Source organism: Delphinus delphis, chromosome 3 (genome assembly GCF_949987515.2).
Source record: "Delphinus delphis chromosome 3, mDelDel1.2, whole genome shotgun sequence".
Classification (NCBI taxonomy): Eukaryota; Metazoa; Chordata; class Mammalia; order Artiodactyla; family Delphinidae; genus Delphinus; species Delphinus delphis.
Genome location: NC_082685.1, coordinates 122,241,967 through 122,254,876, shown reverse-complemented (window position 1 = coordinate 122,254,876; position 12,910 = coordinate 122,241,967). Strand labels below are relative to the sequence as shown.

The 12,910-nt window shown below is 34.0% G+C and overlaps 1 protein-coding gene across 1 annotated transcript in view; it reads left to right on the top strand.

Annotated features, from left to right (window-relative positions):
- RNF180 (ring finger protein 180) overlaps nucleotides 1–9,520 on the top strand; it is a 276,822-nt gene extending 267,302 nt beyond the window's left edge. The window contains exon 8 of the mRNA XM_060007026.1: nucleotides 8,725–9,520. Coding sequence (XP_059863009.1) covers nucleotides 8,725–8,924 — 200 coding nt within the window. The 3' untranslated portion in view covers nucleotides 8,925–9,520. The remainder of the gene's footprint in view (nucleotides 1–8,724) is intronic.
- The last annotated feature ends 3,390 nt before the right edge of the window (nucleotides 9,521–12,910 follow it).

Below are 12,910 nucleotides of genomic sequence, written 5' to 3'. Positions count from 1 at the left end.
GCCAACATGTTTTATGAAGACAATAAAATCATGATATACAAACCAGGCAAAAATCACATAAAACAAAATTATAGACCAATCTTCCTTACAAACATAGGCATAAAAATGCCACATAAAATATATAAAGTTGAATCCATCAATGTGTAAAAAACGATTATCATGAACACACAGAATTTATCCTGGGTATGAAGGAATGATAAAACATTGGAAAATCTATCACTTTAATTCATCACTTTAACAGATTTTTTAAAAATTATTCAACATTTTAAAAAATCTATTTGAATTCATCACATTAACAGATTAAAGAAGAAAACCATATGAACATCTTGATATAGAGAAACTATTTTGACTTGACCAAATAATAAGTATGTTTAATATTGGCACAAGAATCCAAATCTTCTGATTCCTTGAGGAGTATGATTTTCACTGCACTACACTTTTTTTCCTAATAGTTTATGGCAAAAAAAGAGTATGTGTCTTTATTGTGTCCTTTACTTTAAAATAGCGTAATTAAAATCTACTAGTAATATTGGCTATTCTTTAAACCATGTGTTGATTACAAACTAATTATTATCAGGTTATCACTAATAATAAGTTGTGCGTAAGTCTCTGAAAAAGTGAATTCCTGGTACAGAAGCTTCTCACTCCATTAACTCCAATCCAAATCACTTTTTGGAATGAAGTGGTTGTATATATTAAAATATATACATTGACTTATTACAATGGTTTTAAGTGTACTGTCTCCTAGGCCATGCACTTTAAATGGGGGCAAAACCTGGTTCTTGGGGCACCAAAAAAATCTTAGATATTACAGTTGTTTGAGGCCCTCAAGAGCTCAACCCTACATGAACAAATTTTATTCCTTATTTTTAATTTCTCTCATTCAGGAGAAATTTGGTTTAATTTGATTTCCTGATTAGAATATTTAATTTGAGATATATTTAAATTTAACATTTTTTTTCTCCTTACAGGAGTGATAATGAAAAAAAAAAAAAGATTGAGAAACTATTCTAGACTATGAGTTTCTTAAGACAGGAACCATGTCTTAAAATATCTTTAAATCCTCAGCCTCTAAGAGATAGTACATATACTCTTCCTAAATTTTTAATCAATTCCATATTTTCAGTATCTGATGTTCTGACAGTCTATTTAAAGTTAACTGCTTTAGAGAAATCAACTCATACTTGAAGAAAACAGTTTCTCAGCATTTGTTTGAACAAACAATGGTAAGCATATTGATTTATTCAGAAAAGGTAGACATAATATGAAGAACAAGAACTGACAAGAAAAGCAGATTCTTCCTCATATTCGAAGTAGCAGTAACGATAGTAATAAAAATATAAGAATCTAACATTTATTGAAACTTTACTATCAGCCAGGAATGTGCTTTATATGTATTAATTAATCTAATCCTTATATTAGCCCAATGAATTAGGTACTTTCATTGCCATCATTTTACAGTGGAATCTGCAGTTAATCTCTGTGATTAGTATTCTGGCAATTTTTCTAATTTCATAATCAATATAATATTTACTAAGTAACTGTCAGTGAGGTCATTTTCTTTTAGTCTGATTTTGATTTAGAAATTCCAATCCTCTCATTCAATTTACAGCTTTGGAAATTCCAAAATTATTACAAACACCTATTCACTCCTTCCCCACTTAAAAAAAATTTTTTTAAGAAATTAACCAAGTAATGATCATTATCCACCTTACCTATAAAAACACCATTGCATAAGCCGTCTGGGTCAGCATCACCTTCTGATGTTCAGAGCTAGAAATTTTGTAGTTCGGTGTCTCCCTGCACTGCCTTCTTTTTCCCTCATTCCACCAATAAAGGAAATTACCATTAATGAGGACACTTCCAGAGTGAAAGGGGCACTATTAGTAATTATACCAAGACATAAGAGTAACTGAGACTGTCCTGGGGAAACCAGCATGTTTGATCACCATACTCATAATTCTACATCTTTTGTGCCTTGTCTACTCTCAGTTCTACTGTTTTCTACAGCTATGCCATTAATACAGTTATTCTTTGACCCAAACAACTGAAAGTTTTGAATCTGAAGATCTAAGGCCTCTAAATATTCCTTTTGGACAGAAAAATCACATATTTTAAAATATAGTAGTAATGGTAACAATTTCCAGTAACAATGTTACCTGTTTTCCAGCCTATATTTGTGAAAGGTTTTTGAAAAGGTATATAAACTTCTTTGGGAACATTTGTGTTTATGTATTAGAATAATTTTTGAATGTGAGAAAAACTCTTCCCACTTCCCCTCTCTCCTACACAAACAGAAAGTCCCCTTTCCTTTTAAGATACTGAGTACAGTTTAGAGAACAGTAGTTAGATAGTCATAAATAGCTGTTAGGATTGAAATCCCCTAAATATGCTCTCCAAAATAGAATGCCTACAGGCTGGTGCGAGACAATCCCTTGGAATGTGGGAAAATAACATTAAAATTTCTGTTATGATTATTGAAACAGAAGAAAAGTTAAACTTTACTAATACTTAGTGAGGACTGACATTGGCATCCTTACTTACATGTTATGATGGTATGTAATGTTAGCCGAGGAAAACTGTAAGTTTGACAATATGAATAGCTGACTTCATTAGTTGGTTAGTTTTGCAGGTGTTGCAATGTTTTGAAGTTTAATATGACCAGTTAAATGGATTTTAGATATTATCTAGTTTTAGCTAAACTACCAGCACAAGGTGCACAGAAACTTAAACAGAATCCTATAAAGAAATCAGATTGATGATAATACTGATAAGGCAAACAAAAAAATAGAAGAGCTGACACACCATTCTAGTATAAGCTTTTTGTAAGCTATAAAAATTATTTTAAAAAATAAAATATGATAGAAAGTCAGCCAAAAACATTAGAAATTATTAAAAACCTACTTGAAATATGTCTATAAAATTTATTCTAAAATATCACTTAACATTTATCTCATCCTTCTTAATTTCATGTTTTTAACCTACATAAGTAAATGTAATTTACAAATAAACACTGAAAACTATAAAATATCAATGAAAGAAATTGAAGATGACACAACTAAATGAAAAGCTATTCCATGTTCATTGATTAAAAGAATTAATGTAGGGGTAGGGAAGTAGGAGGTACAAACTATTAGGTATAAAATAAGGTACAAGGATATATTGTACAACTTGGAGAATATGGCCAATATCTTTTAACAACTATAAATGGAGTATAAACTTTAAAAACTGTAAATCACTACATTGTACACCTGTAACTTATAATTATATAACTGTATGGCAACTATAGTTCAATAAAAAAATAAAATTTAAAAAAGAATATTGTTAAGATGTCTGTACTACTCAAAGCAAAATAAAGATTCAACACAATTCCTATCAAAATACCAACAGCAGTTTTCACAGAAACAGAAAAAACAATTCTAAAATTGGTATGGAACCACAAAAGATTCCAAATAGAGCAACCTTGAGAAAGAACAGAGTGGGAGGTATCACTTCCTGATTTCAAATTATATTGCAAAGCTATAGTAATCAGAATGGTGTGGTATTGGCATAAAAACAGACTCATAAACCAGTGGAACACCATGGAAAGCCCAGAAGTAAACCCACATATACACAATCAACTACTTTTCAATAAGGGTGCCAGGAATACACAATGGGGAAAGGATACTCTCTTCAATAAATGGTACTGGGAAAACTGGATTGCTGTATGCAAAAGAGTGAAACTGGACCTCTGTGTTACACCGTACACGAAAATCTACTCAAAATAGATTAAAGAGTTAAATTTAAGATTTGAAACCATAAAACTTTACAAGAAAACATACAGGATAAGCTCCTTGACAATGGCCTTGGCAATTTGTTTGGGTGTTTTGTTTTGTTTTGTTTTGGATGTGACCACAAAAGCTCAGGCAATAAAAGGAAAAATAAACAAGTGGACTACATCAAACTAAAACGCTTCAGCATGGCAAAGGAAACAAATAAAATCAAAAGGCAACCTATGGATTTTGAGAAAATATATACGAACCATAAATCTGATAAAAGACACTGGACATTTGCTAATAAAGTAGACAGCAGGTACTGTCACAACAACAAAAAAGATAATTATGTGAGGAGATGGATATATTAATTAGCTTGACTATAGTAATCATTTCACTATATTATATATCAAATCATCCTGCTTTACACCTTAAAGATATATATTTTCTATTTTAAAATAGAAAATAAAACATATGTAAACAATAATTTAGGATTATTCTTGATCAAAGAAATTTTACTTTAACCATACTAATACTCAGGTGAATGCAGCCTTTCTGTCAAAATAAGCAGCCTGATCTAGAGCATAATATTTAACATTACTTTCGTTATTGTTACATAACGAGTTATTAAAATAGATGAACCAGAATCTGCTTCAAGCTTGAGCCTCACGGAGCCTTTACCACCAGAGTTACTAGCAAGTACTAGAATATATCTTTTCTGCTCAGTTAATTGTATTGTCCCCACTCACCAACACTAATAAGCACAGAAATACATTAGTAGGCAGTAGATAACTACAAAGCAAAGGTTAATAATCACGTTATTCATCTTAAAAAATATATAATTTTGAAGGTCTCTAAAAACAAAATTCAGTGTTGGTCAGCCAACAAAAACAGGTTGCCACTGAGTATACCAAACTGTAAATAATTAGCATATAAGTATCACAAAATAAAAAGAACAGCATTTCACAATGAGATGTAATATTTCTCAGAAATGTCATATTCATTTAGTCATAAATGGACTATTGCTTACTTTCAGTATTTACTTTTTATATAATCTCCTTAAGTAGGTCCATGCTTGGAAACATAAGAATTAAAGCTCAATTTCTTCAAAGGAGTATCATTTTGTCTGTCCAGTTTATTCGATGTTAAAACATAAGACATTTTTCCTATAGAATTTTGCACAAATGACTTAGTGAAATTCTCAAGGTATAAGATAGAAGGTTAAGTTGGTGATCAGAATTAACAAACATTAATTGTGAGGGTTGTAAAAATAAAACGTGAAGTTTTAATTTAGAAAATGCTCTCATGGGAAAATAATTTACATTTGAACCTCACAATTTTTTTTCATTTGCTATTTTTTAATTTTATATTGGAGTAGAGTTGATTAAAATGTTGTGTTACTTTCAGGTGTACAGTAAAGTGATTCAGTTATACATATACATGTATGTATTCTTTTTCTAATTCTTTTCCCATTTAGGTTATTACAGATATTGAGCAGAGTTGCCTGTGCTATACAGCAGGTCCTTGTTGGTTATCTGTTTTAAATATAGCAGTGTGTACATGTCAATCCCAAACTCCCAATCTATCCCTCCCCCCTACCTTCCCCCATGGTAACCATAAGTTCCTTCTCTAAGTCTGTGACTTTGTTTCTGTTTTGTAAATAAGTTCATTTGTATCATTTTTTTTTAGATTCAGCATGTAAACAATATCATATGATATTTGTCTTTCTATGTCTGACTTACTTCACTTAGTATGATAATCTCCAAGTCAGCCCATGTTGCTGCAAATGGCAATATTTCATTTTCTTTAATGGCTGAGTAATATTCCATTGTATATATGTACTACATGTTCTTTATCCAGTCACCTGTAAATGGACATTTAGGTTTATTCCATGCCTTGGCTATGGTAATTAGTGCTCCAATGAACATTGGGCTGAATGTATCCTTTTGAACCATGTTTTTCTCTAGATATATGCCCAGAAGTGGGATTGCAAGATATATGGTAGCTCTATTTTTACTTTCTTAAGGAACCTCCATACTGTTCTCCACAGTGTCTCTACCAATTCATTCCCACCAACAGTGCATAGGGTTCCCTTTTCTCCACACCCTCTCCAACATTTATTGCTTGTAGACTTTTTGATGATGGCCATTCTGACTTTTATGAGGTGATATCTCACTGTAGTTTTGACTTGAATTTCTCTACTAATTAGCGATGTTGAACATCTTGTACCTCTTGATCATGTGCCTCTTGGCCATCTGTATGTCTTCTTTGGAGAAATGTCTATTTAGGTCTTCTGCCCATTTTTTGATTAGGTTGTTCTTAAAATTTGTATGGAAACACAAAAGACCTCGAATAGCCAAAGCAATCTTGAGAAAGAAGAACAGAGCTGGAGGAATCAGGCTCTCTGACTTCAGACTACACTACAAAGTTACAGTCAGCAAAAGAGTATGGTAGGGGCTTCCCTGGTGGTGCAGTGGTTAAGAATCCACCTGCCAATGCAGGGGACATGGGTTTGAGCCCTGGCCCGGGAAGATCCTACATGCCACGGAGCAACTAAGCCCATGCGCCACAACTAATGAGCCTGCACTCTAGAGCTCGCATGCCACAACTACTGAGCCCGCGTGTCACAATTACTGAAGCCCACGTGCCTAGAGCCCAAGCTCCGCAACAAGAGACGGCACTACAATGAGAAGCCCGCACACTGCAACGAAGAGTAGCCCCCACTCGCTGCAACCAGAGAAAGCCTGTGCACAGCAACGAAGACCCAATGCAGCCAAAAATAATAAAAATAGAAAATAAATAAATTTTAAAAACAAAAAACCAGTATGGTACTGGCACAAAAATAGAAATATAGATCAATGGAACAGGATAGAAATCCCAAAAATAAACCCACACACCTGTGGTCAATTAATCTACGACAAAGGAGGCAAGACCATACAATGGAGAAAAGACAGTCTCTTCAATAAATGGTGCTGGGAAAACTGGACAGCTACATGTAAAAAAAAAAATGAAATTAGAACATTCTTTAACACCATACACAAAATTAATCCATTTTGATTTTAAGACCTAAATGTAAGACCAGATACTATGAAACTCTTAGAGGAAAACATAGGCAGAACACTCTGACATAAATCGCAGCAATGTCTTTTTCTATCCATCTCCTAGAGTAATGGAAATCAACAAAAATAAACAAATGGGACCTAATTAAACTCAAAAGCTTTTGCCCATGAAAGGAAACCATAAACAAAATGAAAAGACAACCCACAGAATGAGAGAAAATATTTGCAAATCATGCAACTGACAAGGGATTGATCTCCAAAACTTACCAACAGCTCATGTGGCTCAATATCAAAAAATGAGCCTCACAAATTTTTGAATTAAGTCATCAGATGATATAGATGAGAAATATGAGACCCAAGGAGATAAATTACCTTGCCCCAAGTAAATGACAGATCAAAAATAGTCTCCTAAAATATTTGCAAATGATATGACCAATAAGGAGTTCATATCCAAAATACATAAAGAACTTATACAACTCAGTATCAAAAAAAAAACGAATTAAGGGCTTCCCTGGAGGCGCAGTGGTTGAGAGTCCGCCTGCCGATACAGGGGACGCGGGTTTGTGCCCTGGTCCGGGAAGATCCCACATGCCGTGGAGCGGCTGGGCCCGTGAGCCATGGCCACTGAGCCTGCACATCCGGAGCCTGTGCTACGCAACAGGAGAGGCCACAACGGTTAGAGACCCGTGTACCACAAAAAAAAAAAAAAAAAAAAAAATTAAAAAATGGGCAAATGACCTGAACAGTCATTTTTCCAAAGAATACCTATAGATGACCAACAGGAACAGGAAAAGATGCCCAACATCACTAATCATCAGAGAAATGCAAATGAGTATCACCTTACACCTGTAGAATGGCTACCATCAAAAACACCACAAATAACAAATTTGGAGAAAAGGGTACCCTAGTACATTGTTGGTAGCAACGTAAATTGGTGCAGCCACAATGGAAAACAGTATGAAGGTTCCTCAAAAAACTAAAAATAGAACTACCATATGGTCCAGCAATTCCATTCCTGAGTATATATCCAAAGAAAACAAAAACAGTAATTCAAAAAGATATATGCACCCCAATGTTCATAGCAACATTGTTTACAATAGCCAGGATATGGAATCAATGTAAGCGTCCATCAACAGATGAATGGATAAAGATGTGATACATACACACACACACACACACACACACACACACACACACACACACACACAGAATGCAGTATTACTCAGCCATAAATAAAAGCATGAAATTTTGCCACTTGCAACAACATGGATGGACCTGGAGGATATTATGCTTAGTGAAATGAGTGAGACAGAGAAATACAAATACTGTATATTATCATTTATATGTGGAATCTAAAAAATAAAGTGAATGAATATATCATAACAGAAACAAACTCACAGATATAGAGAACAAACTAGAGGTTCCCAGTGGGGAGAGGCAAGGGAGGAGGGGTAAGAAGAGGTAGGGGATTAAGAGGTACAAACTACTATGTATTAAAATAAACAAGCTACAAGGATATATTGTATAGCACAGGAAATATAGCCAATATTTTATAATAACTTTAAATGGAGTATAATCTATAAAAATATTGTTATGTTATATACTTGAAACTAATATTGTAAATCAACTATACTCCAGTTTTTAAAAAAAGGATCGTTTCCTGACTCCATATTCCATGCTCTTTGCTAATTTTACTGTCCCCCCTTAAAACCCTTAACTGAAAAAAAAAAAAAAAGACTTCTGATAGTTGCTTATCATTAAAATAAAAAAAAAACTGTCAGGAATACAATATATCACTCAATGAAATCAAGATATGCTCTGGTCGTGATACTTCTGTTCATAACGCAGCTTCCTTTCTGAGAACTTAAACTGAATTTAATGAGCTTTAAATAATATGTTCATGTATCTTCTAGGTTTCCACAGACGTGCAGCTCCAGTTACAAGAAGGCAGTTTCCACATGGTGCACATAGGATGGATTATTTGCACTTTGAGGATGATAGCCGTGGATGGTGGTTTGACATGGATATGGTGATCATCTATATTTATTCAGTGAACTGGGTCATTGGATTCATTGTTTTCTGCTTTCTTTGCTATTTTTTCTTTCCATTTTAGGAATTTTCATACCTTACTATGGTTGAACAATTACAAATGATGTAGATAACAATTACTTAAACATTTTTTTAAATGTGCTTTGAAGTTTTTATGATGTTGCATTATATAAATTGTTGGTGTTTATAGAAAATCTGAGAATAGACTTATTTATGAATGTTTTTCATGTAACAAACTCAACTTTATTCAAGAGCTAATCTGTCTAGCACTTAGCAACAACACACTGTTAATTTCATAGTTCTTCTTGGTTCGGGATTTGTGGCTCTAATTTTACAATGTCACTTTTACATTTATCTTGATTTTAAAGACTGAGGTTTTCCCTCCACTTAAAAATAGTAAAAAATGTAAAATTAAATGATAATCTGAGTAGATATTATCATTAATGATAATATATTTAGTCAATCATCACTTATCCTCAGGCAAGTTATATACATTAAAGATAAACCATATCCTCTGGGAACTAATCTAGCAGGGTATATTCAGTTTTGGTTTCCAATTATCTCTATGTATGTCCTTATGTCCCTTTCTGTTACCAAGACAGCTGACTATCCTTTTTTTTAGAGGCCTAATAATAGCGTTAGTGCAACATTTTAAACTATTACAAGAACAGAATATTAAACACAAAAAAGCAAAAAAAAAAAAAAACAAAGCTGAGATTAATTCCCACCAGTAGATACTTAGAAAAATATATTAACACTTTTCCAATTGCAGGATTATTCACCTGAGGAAATTAAAAATTTACTGACAGACACTCAGTAGCCTAAAAGAACAATGCATGTCCAAAATGTAGTTAATTTAGTGATTCTTTTAACTTGGACATTGTCAAATATACTGTAAATGTGCAATAAAGAGTGGCTTTTAAATTTTTTCATTGTCATTAACTAATTTAGTGTCTGGAATAAAGAATTGTTAGAAATAGGCTTTTGGGTTTATAGAAAGAAAACCTGATATTTATTTTTATTTATTATTACAGTAATCCCTGGAATTAGTTTTCCCTTATTGATTTTTTTTTTTAAAAAGATCTGAATGATCCCAGTACAAGAAAGAATTTGGGTAGGTATTCCAATGTTAAAAGTGAGAAACCTAAAGCAGAGAGAAGTAAGCTTATTTATTTCAGTCACTTAGGTGGTCTTTGTGTAACCTAGAACAAAAAGTTTTTTGTTTTGTTTTTTTGGGTTTTTTTTTTTAACATCTTTTTGGAGTATAATTGCTTTACAATGTTGTGTTAGTTGCTGCTGTATAACAAAAGTGAATCAATCAGCTATATGTATACATATATCTCCATATCTCCTCCCTCTTGCATCTCCCTCCCACCCGCCCTATCCCACCCCTCTAGGTGGTCATAAAGCACCGAGCTGCTCTCCCTGTGCTATGGGGCTGCTTCCCATTAGCTATCTGTTTTACATTTGGTAGTGTATATATGTCCGTGCCACTCTCTCACTTCATCCCAGCTTACCCTTCCCCCTCCCCGTGTCCTCAAGTCCATTCTCTATGTCTGCGTCTTTATTATGAACTACTAATTCAACATTCCTGTGCTGTGATGTCATATATCTGATAATGCAATAAGCATATTTTAACATAAGGTAGGTAAACCTCTCATGGCACTAAAAATACTACCACCATCCAAACAAATTGAGATTGATCAGGCTTGAACAGTTCAGTCTATGAAAGGTCCAAATTTGTCATAATTACTGACTATATTTGAATACAAACATTTAATTGACAGTATGTGATGTTCTAATAAATATGGAAGAATGATACAGCTTTTTATTCTAACATTGCCCTTATTGTGTTTAAAATTATATCTGTGAAAGAAAATAGTGTACATTAGACATCATCAAATCCAGAAAGCAGAAAACTAAATACATTTTAGAAACACAGAGATCAACTTTTGCTCATTATAATAAAAAATATATATATTATGCTTGCAGTCTAATGACATAACTGTTATCTTGGTGAAGCAGCATTGTTGGCAAAGCTCAGTATTACCTTACAGAAATAAAAATGGATATTTATAATCACTAATTTATTACTCAAAGTAAAGATGATATGGTATAAGGGAAAATATTGCCTTCTTAAAGTACATGTCAGGAAAAATGAACAAAACATATGGGGGAGCCATATTTTAAGAACTGTAAAATAAATTGCAGCTATTTCCCAAGCAACTCCTGGCTTATAAGCTCTAGCAAATATGCCTTCATTCATTCCTAAATTACCTAAAAATTGATTATAATTATACATGAAGTAAATAGTATTATTAATACGATTTCTCAGAGAAACAAAGAGGATTCCCAAAATATATTTATTAGGTCAGTAATACATATCAGTTTATAGATCTGTATCTACAAACTAAATACAAATAAATATAATACCCTTAAATAAATAGAATACCCTTTAAAAAAGAAATCGTAGTCTGGGCGCTCTCACCTTCTGAGATGGCCCACCCTCTGTCTGTGGAGTGTGTTTCTCTCTAAATAAATCCATTTCTTACCTAAAAAAAGAAAAGAAAGAAAAGGAAGGAAAGGAAGGGAAGGGAAAAGGAAAGGAAAAGGAAAAGAAAAAGAAATCGTAGTCTGGAGGAGCATTCTCAAGTCACACAGCTACCAAGTGATACAGCCAGGAGTCAAACCCGGATAGGCCTAGTTCTTGAAGCTATATCCTTTCCACGACACCTTCTTAAGAAGTCCAATTCCTAATTTAGGGACTTCTCTTACAAAAATTCAGAGGTATCCCTTCTCAGTGAAATTTCTAGGAATCCATTGGTCTATACCATGTTAAGATATCCCTTCCAAGGTAGATAAGGTGTTGTATCTGACCCTCCTACCACTAAAAGAGAAGAATGATGTTTACAGTTCCTCTTTGAATTTTGGAGGTAACATATGCCTTGTTTGGGTGTGCTACTCTGACCCATTTACCAAATGACTCAAAAAGCTCCCTGTATTGAGTGGGACCAGAACAAGAGAAGGCCCTTCAACAGGTCCACTCTGCCATACAAATTGCCGGGTCACTTGGGCCATATGATCCTACACATCCAATGGTCCTTGAATTGTCAGAGGTAGATGGGATTGCTGTTTGAAGCCTTTAGCAAGCCTTAATAGGTAAATCACAGCACGGACCCTCAAAATGGATTAAAAACCTAAATGTAAGTCCAGACACTATAAAACTCTTAGAGGAAAACATAGGCAGAACACTCTATGGCATAAATCACAGCAAGATCCTTTTTGACCCATCTCCTAGAGACCCTTATGATTTTAGAGCAAAGCCACACCATCCTCTGTGGATAACTATTCTTTTGAGAAACAGCTTGCCCGCTATGAGGCCTAGTAGAGACTGAACATTTGGCCAGGACCCACTAAGTTACCATGATACCTGATTTACCCATCATGAACTTGGTGCTGTCTGATCCACCAAGCCATAATGTTGGGTGTGCGCAGCAGCAGTCTGTTATCAAATGGAAGTGGTGTTTATGAGATTAGGCTTGAGGAGGCCCTGAAGGCACAAGTAAGTTGCTTGAGGAAGTAGCCCAAATGTCCACGGACTCTATTTTGCTACATCACCTTCACTCTCTCAGCCCATACCTATGTCTTCACACCTAAGACCAGTTGACCAAGGAACAGAACTGTTAGGCCTGATTTACAAAGAGCTCTGTGTGATTTTCAGCTACCACTCAAAAGTGGACTTCTGATACTCTATAGCTTTCCTTTGGACATCCCTGAAGGATGATGGTGAAGGGAAATCCTCCCCATGGGCAGAATTTCAAGCAGTGTACTAGGTCATTCATTTTTCCTGTGAGATACATGTCTATAGTGATTAACGGACTGTGATATGAGTATGTTTGTATAAGTATTAACCAAATATTTTTTCTTCCAGTTTTATCCTATCATCTAAAGCATCTTAAAAATAGCTACCTTTATATCAATATCACAAGATGTATTGTGATCATTAATCTTAGTACTTAAATTACAAAGGAGAAGAGAAACATCACCCAA